Source organism: Penicillium pulvis, assembly GCF_028828015.1.
Source record: "Penicillium pulvis strain IBT 33274 chromosome Unknown contig_7_segment1_segment0, whole genome shotgun sequence".
NCBI classification, from domain to species: Eukaryota; Fungi; Ascomycota; class Eurotiomycetes; order Eurotiales; family Aspergillaceae; genus Penicillium; species Penicillium pulvis.
In genome coordinates, this window is record NW_026643079.1 from 754,155 (window position 1) to 771,749 (window position 17,595).

General features: G+C 48.6%; 7 protein-coding genes across 7 annotated transcripts; 5 read left to right on the forward strand and 2 right to left on the reverse strand.

Annotated features, from left to right (window-relative positions):
• Window positions 1–120: 120 nt before the first annotated feature.
• On the forward strand, window positions 121–2,555 carry N7503_008221 (SPX domain protein; the record flags this gene model as incomplete). The annotated part of the gene is made up of 2 exons (XM_057067768.1): window positions 121–2,370; window positions 2,424–2,555. The coding sequence occupies 2 exons, from the start codon at window positions 121–123 to the stop codon at window positions 2,553–2,555; spliced, it is 2,382 nt and encodes a 793-aa protein (XP_056918623.1).
• Window positions 2,556–3,036: 481 nt separating this feature from the next.
• On the forward strand, window positions 3,037–3,780 carry N7503_008222 (DsbA family oxidoreductase; the record flags this gene model as incomplete). Its single annotated transcript, XM_057067769.1, has 2 exons — window positions 3,037–3,081; window positions 3,133–3,780. 2 exons carry the CDS (start codon window positions 3,037–3,039, stop codon window positions 3,778–3,780), a joined length of 693 nt encoding a protein of 230 aa, XP_056918624.1.
• A 639-nt stretch (window positions 3,781–4,419) lies between these two features.
• Window positions 4,420–6,826, reverse strand: N7503_008223 (6-phosphofructo-2-kinase PFK26; the record flags this gene model as incomplete). The annotated part of the gene is made up of 2 exons (XM_057067770.1): window positions 4,420–6,235; window positions 6,525–6,826. The coding sequence occupies 2 exons, from the start codon at window positions 6,824–6,826 to the stop codon at window positions 4,420–4,422; spliced, it is 2,118 nt and encodes a 705-aa protein (XP_056918625.1).
• Window positions 6,827–8,122: 1,296 nt separating this feature from the next.
• On the reverse strand, window positions 8,123–8,587 carry N7503_008224 (uncharacterized protein; the record flags this gene model as incomplete). Its single annotated transcript, XM_057067771.1, has 2 exons — window positions 8,123–8,524; window positions 8,579–8,587. 2 exons carry the CDS (start codon window positions 8,585–8,587, stop codon window positions 8,123–8,125), a joined length of 411 nt encoding a protein of 136 aa, XP_056918626.1.
• A 784-nt stretch (window positions 8,588–9,371) lies between these two features.
• Window positions 9,372–11,030, forward strand: N7503_008225 (cytochrome P450; the record flags this gene model as incomplete). The annotated part of the gene is made up of 4 exons (XM_057067772.1): window positions 9,372–10,205; window positions 10,259–10,573; window positions 10,628–10,794; window positions 10,850–11,030. Coding segments are annotated over 4 exons (1,497 nt in total), but the record flags the coding sequence as incomplete, so codon positions are not given.
• A 1,873-nt stretch (window positions 11,031–12,903) lies between these two features.
• N7503_008226 (trichothecene efflux pump) lies at window positions 12,904–14,914 on the forward strand (the record flags this gene model as incomplete). The annotated part of the gene is made up of 5 exons (XM_057067773.1): window positions 12,904–13,125; window positions 13,189–13,489; window positions 13,547–13,656; window positions 13,711–14,123; window positions 14,185–14,914. The coding sequence occupies 5 exons, from the start codon at window positions 12,904–12,906 to the stop codon at window positions 14,912–14,914; spliced, it is 1,776 nt and encodes a 591-aa protein (XP_056918628.1).
• A 1,143-nt stretch (window positions 14,915–16,057) lies between these two features.
• On the forward strand, window positions 16,058–17,164 carry N7503_008227 (uncharacterized protein; the record flags this gene model as incomplete). Its single annotated transcript, XM_057067774.1, has 1 exon — window positions 16,058–17,164. The coding sequence occupies one exon, from the start codon at window positions 16,058–16,060 to the stop codon at window positions 17,162–17,164; it is 1,107 nt and encodes a 368-aa protein (XP_056918629.1).
• Window positions 17,165–17,595: the final 431 nt, after the last annotated feature.

The window sequence follows — 17,595 nt, forward strand, 5'->3', positions numbered from 1 at the left end:
CCACGTGGTGCTCACATCTCTTGCGCCCTCTCTTCCCCTCTTCTATCCATCTCGGCCCCTCGTCACTTGATACCAAGCTGAGTCGAATTTCGAGTCCGAGTGAGCTCCATTTGAGGCAGTATGCGGTTCGGAAAGACTCTCAAGAACACGGTGTATTCGCCATGGAAGGGCAAATACATTGACTACAACAAGCTCAAGGCACTGTTGCGTGAGAATGATGTCACTGGCGACGCCAGCGACTCCGATGACAGTCTTTGGACTGAACAGGATGAGGAGGCCTTTGTGCAGGAACTGCTGAATGTGCAGCTGGACAAGGTCAATGCCTTCCAATCGGAGACCTCCCAGCAGCTCCGCGAGCGCACATCAGCCTGCGAGGCCAAGCTGCGCCCATTGGCTCCGTCCGGAGAGCAAGAGGCCGTCGTTCTTGAACAACAGGAAAAGCGCAAAATGGCGACCGAGATTCTGCAGGAGCTCGATGGCATCACCAAAGAGGTTAGCGAGTTGGAGAAGTACAGCCGCATCAACTTCACCGGCTTCCTCAAGGCAGCCAAGAAGCATGACCGCAAGCGTGGAGCTCGGTACCGCGTCAAGCCATTGCTGCAAGTTCGCCTGTCGCAGCTTCCATTCAACTCAGAGGACTATTCGCCTTTGGTCCACCGTCTGTCGGTGATGTACTCCTTTGTCCGTGAAACTCTGACGGATGACATTGTGCAACCGCCGAAGGAGCCTGAACGTGGCTTTGGCCGTGATGTCTATTCCTCCTACAAGTTCTGGGTCCACTCGGACAACGTTTTGGAGGTGAAGACATACATCCTCCGTCGCCTACCAGTCCTGATCTACAACCCGGGCACCTCAAAGAATGTGGATACCCTCGACGATCCGACCATCACCTCCCTCTACTTTGATAACCCTCAGTTTGACCTGTACAACCAGAAGGTTGCCCGTGCCCCCGAGGCTGGATCTCTGCGGTTGCGCTGGACGGGACAGCTGAAAGATAAGCCCTCCATCTACTTGGAGAAGAAGACTGTGACCGACTCAGACAGCAGTCGGGAGGTCAAGGTGCAGCTGAAGGAAAAGCACATCAAGGAGTTCCTGGATGGCGAGTACCACTTGGACAAGAAGGTTCATCGGATGGAGGATATGAACAACGGAGAATCTGCGGAAGCGGAATCTCTCAAGAAGGATGTAGAAGAACTGCAGTCTTTCATCAATGAGAACAACCTGCAACCTATGGTTCGGGCCAACTACACCCGTACCGCCTTCCAAATCCCCGGCGATGACCGCGTTCGCATTTCCATGGACACCAACCTCGCCATGATCCGGGAAGACTGCCTTGACCCTGAGCGTCCCTGCCGAGACCCTTCCGAGTGGCACCGTGCCGACCTCGACGATGGCGAGATGTCATACCCATTCAGCTCCATTCGAACTGGCGAAATTGTCCGTTTCCCGCACGCCTTACTTGAAATTAAGCTGCGTGGAAAAGCCCACCAGGCGGAGTGGGTAAATGATCTCATGGCCTCTCATCTGGTCAAAGATGCACCCCGCTTCTCCAAGTTCGTCCACGGTGCTGCCCAATTATTTGAGGATTCCGTGAACAACTTCCCGTTCTGGCTGGGAGAACTTGAGAATGACATTCGTCGTGATCCCGAGACCGCATTCCATGAGGAGCAAGAACGACTGGCGAGGCGCAACGAGGATGACATCGCCGTTGGCAGTTTCCTAGGTGGCGCAGGTAGCCCAAGTGCCCATGCATTGGCTGGATCTCCCTTCAGTCGGTGGTCCGAACCCAGGTCTCACACAGTGCTTCGTAGGCCTTCTGGCTTCACCGAAGTGCCGGCCAACCGCCGTCTCTCTCATATTGAGCCCCAGCGCCGTGAGGTGCAGCCTCAAGCCCCTGCCGCAGCAGTGCAAGAGCCTGAGGAGAATGAGGAAGAACAGTCTCGTTTCACCTCCATCTTGAAGTCGTTGGGCATCTCGAAGCCATGGACTGGGCGGGAGATTGTTTCCTTGCCTCCTGGAGTGCGAGACCCCGGTGTCTGGATCAAAGACACTGGTCCCGTTCGCGTGGAAAGTAAGGTTTGGTTAGCCAACCAGCGTACCTTCATCAAGTGGCTCCACATCAGTATTCTGTTGTCGAGTTTGTCACTGGGTCTGTACAATGCTGCTGGCAAGCACAACAAAGTTGCCCAAGCCCTTGCCGTTGTGTACACATTCTTTGCCCTGTTTTCCGCTGCCTGGGGCTGGTACATGTATGAGAAGCGCTCTCGGCTCATCCGCCAACGGAGTGGCAAGGACCTGGACAACTTGTTCGGCCCTCTTGTCGTATGCATTGGTCTTGCTGCTGCTCTTGTTCTCAACTTTGTTTTCAAGGTAAGACCCTTCATCCCTTACTGCACAATCCTTCTTACTGACAATCTCAATAGTACAAGGCTGTTCTTGAGCAAGCCCACAACAATGACCCCTCTCGTGGTGTCCCTGTTTACAACAACTCATCTTCCCTGTTCGCTGAGCAAACCCCGTGGAGCGCAAGCAACCAGGCTCAGCAAATTCTTTAAGTAGACGTATATCATGAGTTGGTCGGGATAGTTGTTAGGGTGGTTATCAGACCGTTATACCCTTGTATTTGAACTTTGGTCATGACACAACATTTTATTGGGATTGTTTCCTTTAGCGCATTCATAGACTTAGCTGTATTCTACCATGGATAGCTCGCATCAAAAGCATTGTTTTACTTTCAGTTAATATTTTCCAGGTATATCAATGTAGATTCTACCATAAAGAATGTAAGGTTTATACAAGAACCACGGGAAGTCATGAATACGAGAAAAGAGGGGGAAATAGCAAACAAAATAGAATAGGTCAAGCACAAAAGTACTGGAAATTCATGTTTGATTGGAACCAAATATAAGGTCCGAGTGGATCTCAATGCTGACAAATTGAACGTTAAGACCCGCATTCGTTATATACGGAGTACAGTGACGTTCAACCCTTTCATTCTCCTCTTAAAGTACAACCGAAGAAGAAAACAAGAAAGCCATGACAAACTTCAAGATCCAGATCATATCCGACAGCGTCTGTCCTGTACGCACGGCCCCACTTCTCCTAGACCTATATCAGACTAACCAAACACAGTGGTGCTATGTCGGCTACCGACGCCTCTCTCGCGCAATAAACACCCACAAAGCCAGCAATCCATCCGACACATTTACACTTAACTGGCGCGCCTTCTACCTAAACCCAAAATCTCCAACATTCCCTGGCATAAACAAGCAAGAAATGTACGCCGAGAAGTTCGGAGCCGAGCGCTGCAAGGCCATGTTCGCACGACTAGCTGCCGCGGGCGAGGGTGATGGAATTATGTTCAAGTTTGGAGGAAATACGGGATCGACTCGGGATTCTCATCGGGTTATTTGGTATGCTGGTGAAGAGGAGGCTAAAGGTACTCAGCCAGGAGGTACTACAGGGACGGCTGTTGGAGGATTGCAGACCCGGGTTGTCGAGAATCTGTTCCGAGCCTATTTCGAAGAGGAGAAAAACATTACGGATGCGAAGGTTTTGCTTGAGGCGGCTGTTCAGGCTGGGTTGGATGGTGGGGAGGTGGCTAAGTTGCTTGAGTCTGGGGTTGGGGCGGAGCAGGTTGATGCCGAGGCGTTTGCGGCATCGAGGAGATTGGTTTCTGGGGTTCCGCATTTTACAGTGCAAGGGAAGTATGTGGTTGAAGGGGCAGATGAGCCAGAGACCTTCTTAGAAGTTTTTGAGCGGGTCAAGCTGGATGAGTAGAGATGAACTAGTAAGTATACTAGTAAGTGTATTGGATAACAGTCCTGTTTAGTGCATACACCACAGCAAATCAAGATAAGTGGTTTATTGAGAAATCTCCAGTACATCCCATCAGGGCAAAGGAAAAGCTACCACGGGAATTGAACAAAATTCCCAGTCAACTCAATGTTGATATGCAATGGGTATCTGACGAGGGAAGCTCATTTGGTTGAAGCCATAGTAAGCTCGTAGAGTCATCGCTTCCGTTGAACGCCAAATCTATGCAAAGACAACAAGAGCAACATGGGGTGGAATAAATAAGTGAGCTCTTGCATGCAAATCACGCCTGTATCGTCTCCCCTAAGAAACAAAAAGCAACAGGTAGAAAGACTGCAAAGTTGAAACATAATACAACGCAATGGAGCGAGGAAAGGATACAAAGCCCCCAACAAAAATTGGAGGAAAGAAAAGGAGATAAAGAAATGGAAGATAAAAACCCATATGCAGCAATGAATCGATAATTGATATGAACCGAAAGCTCATCATCCGAGTCGGGGTCATCTTGATGTTGAATGGGGAAGTTGTCGTCACAGTTCATAGCAAATCATGATCATAGGGAGGGAGTTTCCCACGAGGACCCACGGCAAGAGCTTTAGGCTATCATGCTTGGGTCGTGGGAGGCCCATTCACCTGCTTCAATTGGTAATCGGGAACGAAGTCGAACCAATCGGTTTCAGGGTTGTATCGGTAGGCCCTGAAGTCAACCCCGTAGGGCTTAGGCTCCAACATGTAGAGCACCCCCATCTCAACATCCAGGTTGGCGACCTGGTCACGTTCCAGGCCCTGGAAGTATGCAAGGAGGACGCGAGCGGTGGACCGGTGGCTGACCAGCAGGACATGATCAGTGGTACGCTCCACCTCGACAATGACGGCCCGAGTGCGGTTAATAATGTCAAGGTACCCTTCTCCACCAGGGCCTGGGTATCGGTAAAAGAGCTTGTCCTTCTTGCGGTGAGCATACTCCTCGGGAAACTGCTCCTGAATCTCCTTGTAGGTCATGCCTTCCATCCTTCCTGAGTGAAGTTCGTCGAGCATGCGCATTTGCTTGACGTCATAGTCTTCTTCATTGAAGTAATCGACGGTTTGGACAGCCCGTGCCATCATCGATGACCATACACAGAAGTTACGCGGCGTATCATGGGGAATGTAAGACGGATTGGGGGGAGTGCTGTCACCCGGACGGGGAGGAAAGTGCTTCAGCAAGTCCTTCTGTCGCTGGTATAGCTCCCACTTCTCCCGCTGAGAATTCACGAATCGAGCCAAGGCCTTGGCGTACCGCTTTCCATTCTCGCTGAGGTCAGAATCTCCACCAATACGACCGGCCTGGTCGTCCACGCTCTCTCCATGTCGCGTGATCCAAATCTGGCGTGGAGAGAGGTTGAAGTTGAGCAAGTAATAGACAACCTGCGACGAGAGGAAGCCATGTGTTCGATGAGCGACAACCTTGCGACCAACATCAATCATTTGGATAAAAGCCATGCCCATCTTTTCCTCGTATTCGCCCAAGGGGATGTACGATTTCTCGTAGAGAGCCACACGCTTCTTGAAATCCACTAGCGCCTTTTCCGGGTCTTGACCCTTGTAGTCAGGTCCAGAAAGCTTCAAGCGCATGTTGGCCTCCAGCAAAGTTGGATCCACACAGCTGCTTTCAAGGAACAGGATGTTCAGCTCAGGGCCAGCACGATTGCGAATATGGTCCACGATAGCCTTGCGACGCTCCATAGTACTATTGGTTGCATCGAGAATACCGACGCTACCACCTTCGTCCAGGATGTAGTCGAGCAACTCATCAAGGGTGTCGAGGGCGACACGCTCTCGAAGCTTGACAGCGTCTTGATTCTGGGGGTCGAAAAAGTTCGCAGTCTGATCCATTGGTTCCAGAGGAGCTTCTTTGATGGCCTCGTCCGGAATTTCCAGGCCAGGGCCATCGAATGGTGGCACCATCGTGTCTCCATTTTGTGAAGGAGAAGGCTTGGTATCCTTGCCGTTTACGAGAATCGGGGGTGGAAGAGTGGTTTCCTCCGGTGGCGAAGATTCGCCTTGGTTCTGGGTCCCAACGCTCACGCTCAGGCGGCGCACAGAGTCGATGAGGTCTTTGTGGACATTTTTTGGGGCCATCTCATGGCCTCGAGGAGTTGCCGGTGTGGGAGACCTGCCAGCTGCGACACGACGACGTGCACCGACATTGAATATGTGAGTGTCATGTTGAAGCCAGTTCAAGTAACGGGCAAGCTTCTTGGTAATGTAACTTTTGCCACGAGCAGGAAGTCCGACCATAACGATGACCAGCTTGGCACCGACATCGCGCTGAGCAATTCGGCCATCGGGGGAGACCTTGGATTTGGTCAGGCCGGGAATATCAAGGGTAGTGGCTCGGACTCTGCTGCTCGGGGTACCGGGTTGTGTACGACCTGATCTGCAGGCAAAAAGGCGTTAGACCAGAATACAAGCCTATTAAAAACACAAACGATCACAAGACAAGCGAATGCGGCTCAGCCACATGGTGGGGAGGGTCTGGGGCACACGAGCTAGCTTGTGCATCCGGAGAGATGCTTCTCTCCCACAGAGCGGAACAGACTTGACCCGGAACACATTTCAGTGTCGATCGAGCCACTGTCCTCGCTCATAGGCTGGGGATTCGAATACGCAAACACAAGGTTCTGGGGACGAAGGTAATCGACGACTCATAGGCAGGAAAGACTTACATCTGTGGGGACGGGGGTGCGGTAGAAATCGGAGTGTCAGTCAGGGCGGTTCCGACTCCGCCCTTGGGCGCCTGTGAGGCTTTGTGGGCATCGGAATGCAAGTCATTGCCTAGCGCTCTTCCGACCACAGTTTTCGGAGGTGGAATCAAAGTTGCTCCTTCTTTACCCGAGCCAAGCCCAGCTCCCTTTGAGCTGATGCCGTTGGGTCGTTGGTTCATATTCCTCTGATCCCCCGGGGCTGCAGGATCTGAAGTGGCGGACGACATGATCGCCGACCGTGCAATGTCGGAATGTTGTGCCATCTCCGGTAAGGAGTCTGGAGCCTTTCCGGAGAAGCAAGTTTCTGATGTTTGAAATAGTCCTTTAAGGTAACCGGACTCGGTTTGATGGACAGGATTTATGAAAGCCCCTCGAAAGACAGAGTGGGAGAGGAGAAAAATAAGGCGGGAGATGCGGATGACTCAACTCCGGGCCAAACGTCACTTTCCTGTTGTATGCTAACGATCAACTGGGAATCTTCGCACAAGACTTCCCCTGTGAGGGGCTGAGATTGGGGTAAATCTTGGCCAGTTTTTGAATTTCTCCCTTGTGTGCGGTGGAGATGGAGGGAAAATGATCAAAGGCAACTTGCGTTCCTTGTAAGATGGACCCCAAAACACGACCTATACAACCGTGGACCTTCGATAGGCCAGGATTTCTCTTTGATATACGGTAATAAATAAAAAAGGTATTAAGGGGAGAGAAAAAGGGCTAAATCAGCCACAATCAGATGAATGAAATCACAGCGCAGCTTAAGTTGATCTTCGAGTCCACTATAGGTGGGGATCAATGGGGCTTCAGTTCATGGAATGATGTCAGGGGCGCAAAGAAAATAAAAATGAAAAGAGGTATGCAAGGTAGATCATAAGGCATAGAGAGGAAATTGGATGGTGAGACTATATACACGCCTAGAGACGTACAAGGTCGACAACATGATCCATACAACATCTTTATCTATCTAGAATGCTTGGCTCAAGACATCCCCAGGCCAAATCATTATGGTGGAGCAATCACCATGGCACCATCCCTGTGCTGAAGTATGACTAGTCTGATCAACTGAAGAATCCACCAACCAGGTTCCACTAGTAAGGTAATTATTGACCCTTCCTTCTCGGCAACGAGAAGCTGATATCAGCCCTTAAATCCGAGATATCAGGCCGACTAGTTGGGATCTGGAATCAGTAGGCTAGCATCCGATTTCAAACCCGACATGTCCGGTCAATGGTCAGCAAAGTCTTGGGGCGGCTTTGTGCAACATGCGCGTCTCCGCTCGGGCAAGTCCTCCCTTTCCGTAGAGCATACTCGGCTTTCTTGGCGGTTCCCGAGCCACAATATTACAGATTGCTTTCCGACCAACCGCATGCTCCGGCTGCCTCACGGTGATCGTCCCGCTGCCGGTCCCCGGTACCCCCGACAGGTGATGAGTTGTCTCGACGGTGACACAGAATCCTTAGCGCTTGGCGGCCACGCAGGGGGTAACACACATTGCCCAAGGACAAGATAGCGGGAATATTTGGCGAGGAAGTGGTTGGTTCCACATCCCTCGGATGCCTCCGTTATCAGTTTTGCAGAGTAAGTGTCAGACCGATCAAGCACACGTATGCCGCAATACTCAGTGCGGTCAAGACCACCACCGCATTTCCACTGGTCCGGAATTTATGACGATGAATACCATCTTCTCCGAGCTCCGAAAAGAACTGGCGATTACCCTGAGAGCGGCGAAACAGTCCAATGATCAAGACTCCGGTCCCGTAAATGGCGAATAGCGCGCCGATACTGTAGAATTCGGCGGTGAAAATCTTAAGTACGACGAGGGCAAAGGAGAACTGAGAGAGAGCGGTTCGGACATAGGCACCTTCGAAGGTTCGTTGAGCTGCGCGCACCTCAACAATCTCATCTGAAGTCAGCACCGCCGAGCGGGCACGGTGCATTCGCAGATGGTATCGATCCGCAGCTCGACGCTATTTAGAGTTAATAGGAATGACCGTGAGGCCCAGGACATAATTAAAGCCCACCTCGAACATACTGTCTTGTTTTAGACCAGGTGCAGCAGTATTGCAGAGAAGGTTGCAATCGTGAAGGCGCACAACACATTATGTCACCAAAGTGAAGAGGCCCGTGAACAGCTCACGTGGATGATTATTTAATCAAAGCAACTCAAATCAATCAAAATGATTTGACTTGGCTTTTGCTTTGGAATTCGTCTTATGTCCATCAATATGTTCGTGCCTTTTCACTTTCCAGCAGATGGATTGGTTACTATGGAGAGTTTGGTTTCGGGGCTGGTTCGATACTCCACAGATCTGCCACTGTCGATGTCCCCACTTATGACGTGAAGGGTTCCAGGGCTCCTTAATCATCTGGAAATACTTAAATCCTTCCAATTTTGTCTTTATCCTTTCGCTTTCGCTCTCGTTTTCGCGTTTGAGATTTGACTCGACTACTAGTGTCCAATTAACAAAGTAATTCCCTGGAGTAACATCCCCTTATTGGACGTGTGATACGAATGTGAATAAAACGCCACACGTTGTGCACTTCATTTCCGGGCCAATGACCACTAAACATCAAAAGTATTACGACTGTAAAATTTAGCGTGCGCAGCTAGAAATGTTTGTCGACTGTATATCGTCAAGGGTTACGGTTTTCTCCCGCTCATGGCTGAGGTGGTGGCCCGTGAAACAATCAATTCAACCTTCCTTCACCCATCCCTCTGCATCGGCATGGCTTCGATGAGCTTTCTCCAATCTGGGCTCCAAAGCCCCAGTTGGGTAGCCGCTGCTCTATTCACCATCGTGAGTTAAGATAGCCCTTAATCATAACCCTTCAAAAACTCTAATCATACCACTTCAGGTCCTGGCTCACGCTGTGGGTAGAGCACTTTACAATGTGTTATTTCACCCGCTTCGGTCCTTTCCTGGGCCAATTCTGCACGGTATGTCCCGCATTCCATACTGCTGGAAGCTGTTACGAGGTACCATGCCATATGATGTGCTTTATCTCCACGAGAAGTACGGCGATGTGGTACGCATTGGGCCAGACGAACTAGCTTTCTCCAACGCCACCGCCTGGAGAGATATTATGGGCCATCGTCCAGGTGTCGAAGAATTTGCGAAATCTCAAAATTTCTATCGGCCTGTGAAAGGATCGCCGGTGAACATTGTCAATGCCGAGCGCGAGGAACACAGTATCCTGAGGCGTCAGCTTGCACATGGCTTTTCTGAAAAGTCGATGCGAGAACAGGAACCCCTGATTCAGCTGTATATTGACCTGTTCATCCAGCGGCTTCATGAGAACTGTGCCGCAGGGAAAAAAGCGGTTGATCTTACTGCGTGGTACAATTGGACAACCTTTGATATCATTGGGGATCTCGCCTTCGGGGAGCCCTTTGGTTGTCTTCAGAATTCAGAGTATCATCCCTATGTCCACCTGATATTTGAATCGGCTCGCGGGGGGACGATATGGCAAACCATGAGATTCTATCCACTACTCAACAAGCTGTTTTGGGCGGTGGTCCCGAGATCTGCGCTATCCCGGTTTATACGACAAACGAAATTGTCCATGGCAAAACTGCAGAGACGGATGGAACCTGGTAATGAGAGATCTGATCTAATTGAGGGACTACTTAGCAAAAGGAAAGAAATGGTCAGTCTAATGCTTCATGGATGTCTGGTGCTCCTGTAGCTGACAGCCCTTAGAATCTCAGTCTCGAAAATCTCCAGTCCAATGGCAACATTTTGATCATCGGGGGCTCTGAGACAACTGCCACCCTCCTTGCCGGGGTGACTTACCTTCTCCTGTCGAATCCTGTAGCCCTTCAGAGACTTACTGTGGAGGTTCGGTCCGCATTCCAGAGTGAACAAGAAATCACCATGACCTCGGTCAATCAATTGACCTACATGCTAGCCTGCTTAAATGAAGCTTTACGAGTCTATCCACCTGTGCCGGCTGGGTTACCTCGGGTCACACCTGCAGGTGGTCGTACTATTCTCGGACGGTTTGTGCCTCAACGTGTAAGTGCTGGAAATCAAGGTTTTCAAATTACGAATTACTGACATGTATCACAGACAATTGTTGCACTGCATCACTGGGCATTGTATCATAATGAAAAGCATTTCACAGACCCAAGTCTCTATCGTCCAGAACGCTTCTTAGGGGACCCCCGGTATAAAGATGACAATTTTGAAATCCTTCAACCATTCAATGTCGGACCTCGAAACTGCCTGGGAAGAAAGTACGTTGGCTTGCCTCACATTTGTGTCAACCTTCGATTAACTTCAATGTTATAGTCTGGCATATGCCGAAATGCGGATGATTCTGGCGCGAGTGATATTCAATTTCGATATGAAAATCGCAGAGGATAGCAAGGGATGGATGGAGAGGCAATATATTTATCTGTTCTGGCAGAAAGGCCCACTCCATGTGCACCTTACACCAGTCAATACAGACAGGTCCGTGGTATATCAATAGATGGCAAGAACGGAAGATTAGGGGTATCCACCTCGGCCTCGCATGATATTCTATTATTCCAAAAGGCTGTCTATAGTTTGGGAAACAGGTTTCATGAAGTACTATCTATATGATGAAGATGAGAATCTGGCAAGAAGCGACTGAGATCGGAAGCAACATTTGGCAAAGTACGCTACCGACAGATACTCCAGCATCGCCAAGAGTGGTCCCAACACAGCCCGGTAAAGAAGGTGATATCCAATCCGACCAAAAACAATTAGATACAGGATGTAAGAGAGCAACCACTGCTCTGCTGGCTGATAACGTCTGTCTTTAATCCCGACGATCATAAATATGAAAAGAGTTGAGAGAAATTTATAATCTCCAAAATCAATACAGTGTACATTTGATAACCCTCAAAGTAACCTCATCCGCCGCTTTGGAGGTGTACCTAGTAAGGCGCCTGTGTTTCTTTGGGTAGTCCAAGGACAAAAAGCCACTGATGTGTGCTTTTTTGCTTTGCAAGATGTGAGAACCTCATCTGCCGCGACACAGAGACGCTTTGTAGAGCTCAACACGGGAAGAATGAGGTTTTTGGGCAGAGTGGATGGCACAGATCTTATCGACTGTGATGACACTGTTGGCATTCTGATGGTGTTAACAGGCAGAGTTGATGGGAGAGACGCATCAGTTGCCATGATCGTCTTTGATGTTGTAATGCTGTTATTAGCATCACACTAGATGTACTATCACTCTCGAGATTATGGTACAGCCAAAGTCTGACGTTCTTATCTCATCAGCCTACCTACTGCCTACTTCGGATTCCTCATCTATGCTATTAGTATCCGGTCTATGAGTTGAATATTGCGAGTGAACCCCTTCCGATGCTTCTTAGGTAGAACCTGAGTTCTATCTCTAAAGTTCACGAGTGGATATAGAGCGGGGTTAACTTTAATTAGGTTTGTTGGCGGGACCACAGAGCATCCCCACAATTCGTTATGTTCTATATACGAACACCCATTCATACCTCCTTCATACGATAATCTTGATATATTTCCAATTTATTGCAGAAAATTACTATTGGTAAAGTACAGCAAATTCGGAAACCTGGAAAGTACGTCAAGACTCCTCAGATGGATTAAATGGATTAAAACATGTGGAGACTATTAGGAATGTGGAGACTATGCTGAGTTTAAAACCCTCAGGATCTATGGACCATCTTCCACCCAAAGTGCTTCGCGGTTCAATTGCAAATGCTACTTTTTCATCCCAATTTAATCGATGATGTGTCCATTTGTAAGCTCTTGCAAGCCACACCACTCTAGACAGAGCGATGTGACCGAGAAAAAGACTTGAATTAGACCGGGAAACCGGGCTTACAAATATCAGGATATACTTGCCACGGTTACCAGTAACGTTCATAGCTATCTACTACCTCTTCTGGGTGAGGCCTTATCATCCTGTCCTGAGCAGGCCGACTCCTTCGTGATAGCCCAAGAAAATATACAAGCAACACGCAGTATCGAATAGGTCTGATGAGGGATGGAATGTGAACAGTCGCATTGGTTTTGCTGCTTGACACTTTCTCCGATCTGCTATCTTCGCCTTTCGTAGAAGAAAAGCCACTTCTACCTGGTAAACAATACAAGTGATTATTGAACGCTAATAAGCCCCGCATTTCTGGGCTAGTCTCACTTCTAGTAGCGGTTACAATCAATGGCTTGTGGGGACATGGACACAACGCGGGGCCCCGTATTCCAAGGTTATTGGGTCTGGACAGCTCTAAATCCGGGGTATAAGGTATAAAGCAGTGACACATTTCTTCTCTATTTGAAGATAATTTGATATTTTTTTTTCTGTGCCTATTTCCATCTTGAAAGTTGTTCAATTTCAGATGCCTCCCATCGTGGACCATGATGGCCCTGAGCCCTTGGCCCAGGAAAAAGATGTGAAGAAGTCCGAGCATGTTGAACAATCACAAGTCTCTTCCGATGGAAATCTCATGTATGAGGAGGATGAGGAGCCAGAGCTTCATGTCCAAACGTACATTGCATTGGCTGCCATGTTCTTTCTCAATCTCGTCCAAGTCTTTGGTCTTTTGGGGCCTCCATTTGGTGTATGCCAATCACTTTAGCCTGGAACATTTGACATTGAGATACTAACTGCTCATCTCTCAAAGCTGACCTACATCGAAGAAGGTCTCAACAATATAGTCAGTGGTACATGGGTGCCGAACTCGTTATCGCTTGTCCAGGCCGTATTCGCCCCTCTCATCTCCTCCGCGTCGGATACCTTTCAAGCCCGCAAGGCACTGCTTGTTGGCCCAGCTATCATATCATTCATTGGCTGTGCAATCGCCCCTGGTTCAAGCAATATATATCGTCTGATCGCAGCTCAAGTCCTGATCGGTTTCGGATTTGCTACGGTCCCCTTGGCATACTGTATACCCAGTGAGATTGTTCCACGAAAGTGGCGACCGAGTAGGCTTGCAATATGAAAACACAGTGTTCTTATCAAAACACTAATGCACTATGCAGTGATCCAAGCTTTCATGAATATTGCGGCGTCCCTAGGCGGTTGCGTGGCGCCTTTGATTTTCGGGTCGTTGACCAAGAAGAACCCGCACACCGGCTGGCGTAACTTTTACGTGAGATCGGGCCCATCCGCTGCACAGAATCAATTTATCTGACAGTTTATATAGTGGATTCAGATGGCTCTCTGGGGAATGACGGCAATCTGCCTTTTTCTTGGCTACAGACCACCGAAGCGGCACACTCGTTTAGATCACCTGTCGCTTTGGCAAAAGCTTGGCCGACTTGATCTTCCTGGGTTCTTTCTACTTACAGCAGGACTAACACTGTTGTTAACTGGTCTGAATCTCGGCGGCGGTCTATACTCATGGGTCAGTGGCCCGGTACTAGCGACCTTGATCATCGGTACTCTCACTTTGGGGGTGTTTGGTGTTTATGAGTGGCGATTTACAACGACTGGTATTCTCCATCATGATCTTTTCCGTGGTCCAAACCACAGTGGCCGTACTTTTGGGATCTGCATTGCTTTGATCTTTGTTGAGGGTATATCCCTCTTCGCCTATGTCATCTTTTATCCGGTCCTGTGAGTACATACTTCCTTCCAAGAGAAAAACCTTGGATACACTGACAAATCTTCCTCCCAGAACAAAAGCTCTCTTTGAAAAGGACCCTTTCCTCCAGGCCGCCCGCCAACAACCTTATGGGATTGCTTCGGCTTTGAGTACTGTGGTATATGGGTATTTAAGCGTTAGATTTAGGACTATCCGATTTCCCATGATCGCAGGATTTGTGATCCTCACAGGTGGTCTTGTCGGATTGGCGACCATCCAGCCCGGTGATGATTTCAGTTCCCTTGCATTCAGTGCAGTTGCGGGTATCGGATTTGGTGCACCTCTCATTTTGATTATTGCAGGCGTTCAACTCTCTGTTCCGCACCACCTTATTGCTACCGCCACAGCGTCAACTACATGCTCAAGAGCTGTTGCTGTGGCGGTCTTCACGGCTGTTGCTTCTGCAGCAATGAAAAGCCGCCTGGATAAATATATCCCTACAAACACAGCCAAGGCTGCCCTTGATGCAGGACTTCCAGAATCTTCTCTCGCTGGGTTTGTCACGGCTCTGACCTCCGAAGATACTGTGGCACTCCAGAAGGTGGCTGGCGTTAATTCCCACATCATCGAGGCGGGAGTCATTGCCCTCACGCAGGCATATGCGGATGGAATCAGGGTTGTCTTCATTATAGCAGCACCCTTTGGCCTGGTGGCTATCATTGCTTGTATCTTCTTGGGTGATGTGAAGAGTGTTATGAACTACGGAGTCGATGCTCCAGTTGAGGATCTACATTCCAAGCATTCTCGACAGGACAAGGTCTAGGGTTGGCCATAGTGGGATAGAAATGATGAAATGACACTTGGTCATCGATACGAAAGCTAAATTTGAGGGCAAAGTAAACATATAGATAAGTGCAGAAAGCAAAAAGGCAAACAAAAGGCAAATAAGGCAAATGAAGCGAAAAGGCAACAAGGCAAACAAAAGGCAAGATAAGGCAAACAGGCAACAAAAAAAGAAAATCAAAAAAATGACCAGACTGGGGCTCGATCCCAGGACCTTATCGGTGTTAACGATACGTGATAACCAACTACACCATCCGGCCAATTGATATCAAAGCTTCAACTATATCTTACTAGTACGAAAAGCAAAGCACCGAGAATTCGCAGACAAGAAAACTAGCCGCTGAACCCAATTTGGTAACCCACATAGGTACCAGCGATACGTGCTAAGTTCTGCTATCCAGGATCAACATATCTCCGGGACCCTAAAGGGGCTAGGCCTAGATAGGAATAGCATAGGCGTAATGTAAGAGACCCTGTTTTTGATCCTATCGCTTGGAACCTAGCGGATCCATCAATGAATGTGTTATTGAAGTGGATACTTGCAAGTTTTCGTATGGAACACTGTCACTGTACAGAGTACTTAAGGTCCCAAAGGCCTATTTAATAGAGGATTCACCCGCGCTCGCACGCCGCGCATCTCTCATTTTCACTTCCCCCCACCAAATACAAACTTACAATGGCTGTACAAAGTCCCAGTCTTCTTCAATTACCTGCTGAGATTTTATTGTTGGTCGCATCATGTTTACCAAATCGAGATCTCAAATCCCTACGCTTGGTAAACAAACTACTCGGCGAGACGACGCCACTGTCATTCCCGCGCGTGTTTCTCTCGGCCAATCCGCTAGATGTCGAAGTTTTTCGCTCTATAGCGAATCATCCAATTTTCAGAGAGCAGGTCACTGAAATTATTTGGGATGACGCACGTTTTATTCTAGCTCCGGTGTCCTGGGAGGATTTTGAGCCGTTCATAAATCGCAATGACTTGGAAATGAAGGACGGAGAAGGATGTCCTAAGTGGTTCTCGAAGCAATGTAAAGGAAATATCAGCAATTTACAAGTGCGAAAATACCGCGACGTGGATAGGCCTGACCATATAGCTCGCCAGCGGCAGGTGGATGCATAGATGCCTCTAAAGGACTGCTGGGAGTACTATTCGCGGGTTATCAAGGACCAACAAGCTGTGGTCGAATCTCGGGATGATGAGAAAGCCTTCATTTATGGCTTAGAGCGATTCTCACAGCTAATGCGGGTGACCGTTACGCCTGCAGCGCATGGCCGTACTTTCTCTCCGCTATATCAAACACCGACCATCCGAGCCTTTCCTTATGGCTTTAACTATCCTATTCCACGGGGATGGCAAATTGATCCGAATGAAGGGGGCATTTTCGAGCCTTTGCTATGGTTAGAGACGAAAGAAGAGTATAAGGAGATGTGGAGAGGGGTTAGGATTGCTCTTCGCGTTCTATCCACGATGGATAACCATAATGTCTCCGAATTATGCTTTGATTCAAAGTCACTCGCCACTGGGATAAACTACACGATTTTTGCTCAGCCGTGTGAAGAGTCTAACCATTTTGCTGCTATTATGAAACGCCCAGGCTTTCGTCATCTTTATCTATCTCTACTAGTTGGGTATGGCTGGATTTATAATGATCAGGAAGGTTTCACGAGCGGATGCTTCTCCGAGGCTGTTAGCTTGGCGAAGGATCTAACGTACTTTCATTTAATAACGGCATTAGAGGGCGGTATAGCTGGAGAACCAGTTATCCCTTTAAAAGAGTTGATCCCTATCCAGCAATGGCCAAAACTTCATCACTTTGGGCTTTCGAAGTTGAGTATCAACACATCAGACTTGATTGATCTGCTGAATTCGGCATCATCTTCACTTCAATATGTTGAGCTAGGATCCCTCAACCTTCCCAACGACGACTGGTCTGGGCTATTAGAGCGGATGCGAGATGAGCTTGATTGGACTAAGCGCGATCAATCACTAAGACCGACCGTGAAAATCACTATGGAGATGGAACGGATGCATGCCGGGAGAATTGCTGTTCTTAAAGATGAGGTAACGAACTTTCTTTATGACTCTGGTGAAATTCCCACGTCAGATGTACCTAACTTCCCCAAACTGGGAATGGGTACTCTACATGATATTTTCGAGCCTGAATATACTCGGCCACATGTCCTGATCCAGGAGCTTAAGGATTTGGGAATTTCGAAGGGTTTCTAAAAGTTGAGATCAGAAGAAACACGACTACTTTCTAATAACTTCTAATTCTTCTTTCAAAAGTGATGTATATGTATCCTCGGTGCCCCCAATGAGAACACGACACAGCTCATAAGTACAGAAAACTTGAAGTAGTATTTTCACTAGTATCATCTTTCAACCCTGGGACGACGCCTAGACAATTAAGCCACAGCAACGCAGACATATTTGTCCGCTTGCAGGCCGGTGCAGTCAGTCTTGACCGCTGGGTTCCAGGCGTAGAAAGAAGATGTTGAGATGACATATTCACTTGCGATAGGATGCCGGCGACCTACACCCGAAAGCTGGACGAAAGTCTACCCAGATACGTAGCCAACAGCAAAAAGAAAAGAATGACTGGATTTTACCGTAGAAACATGATCATACTGAATGTCAGAAGGGGCTGAGAAGATGGC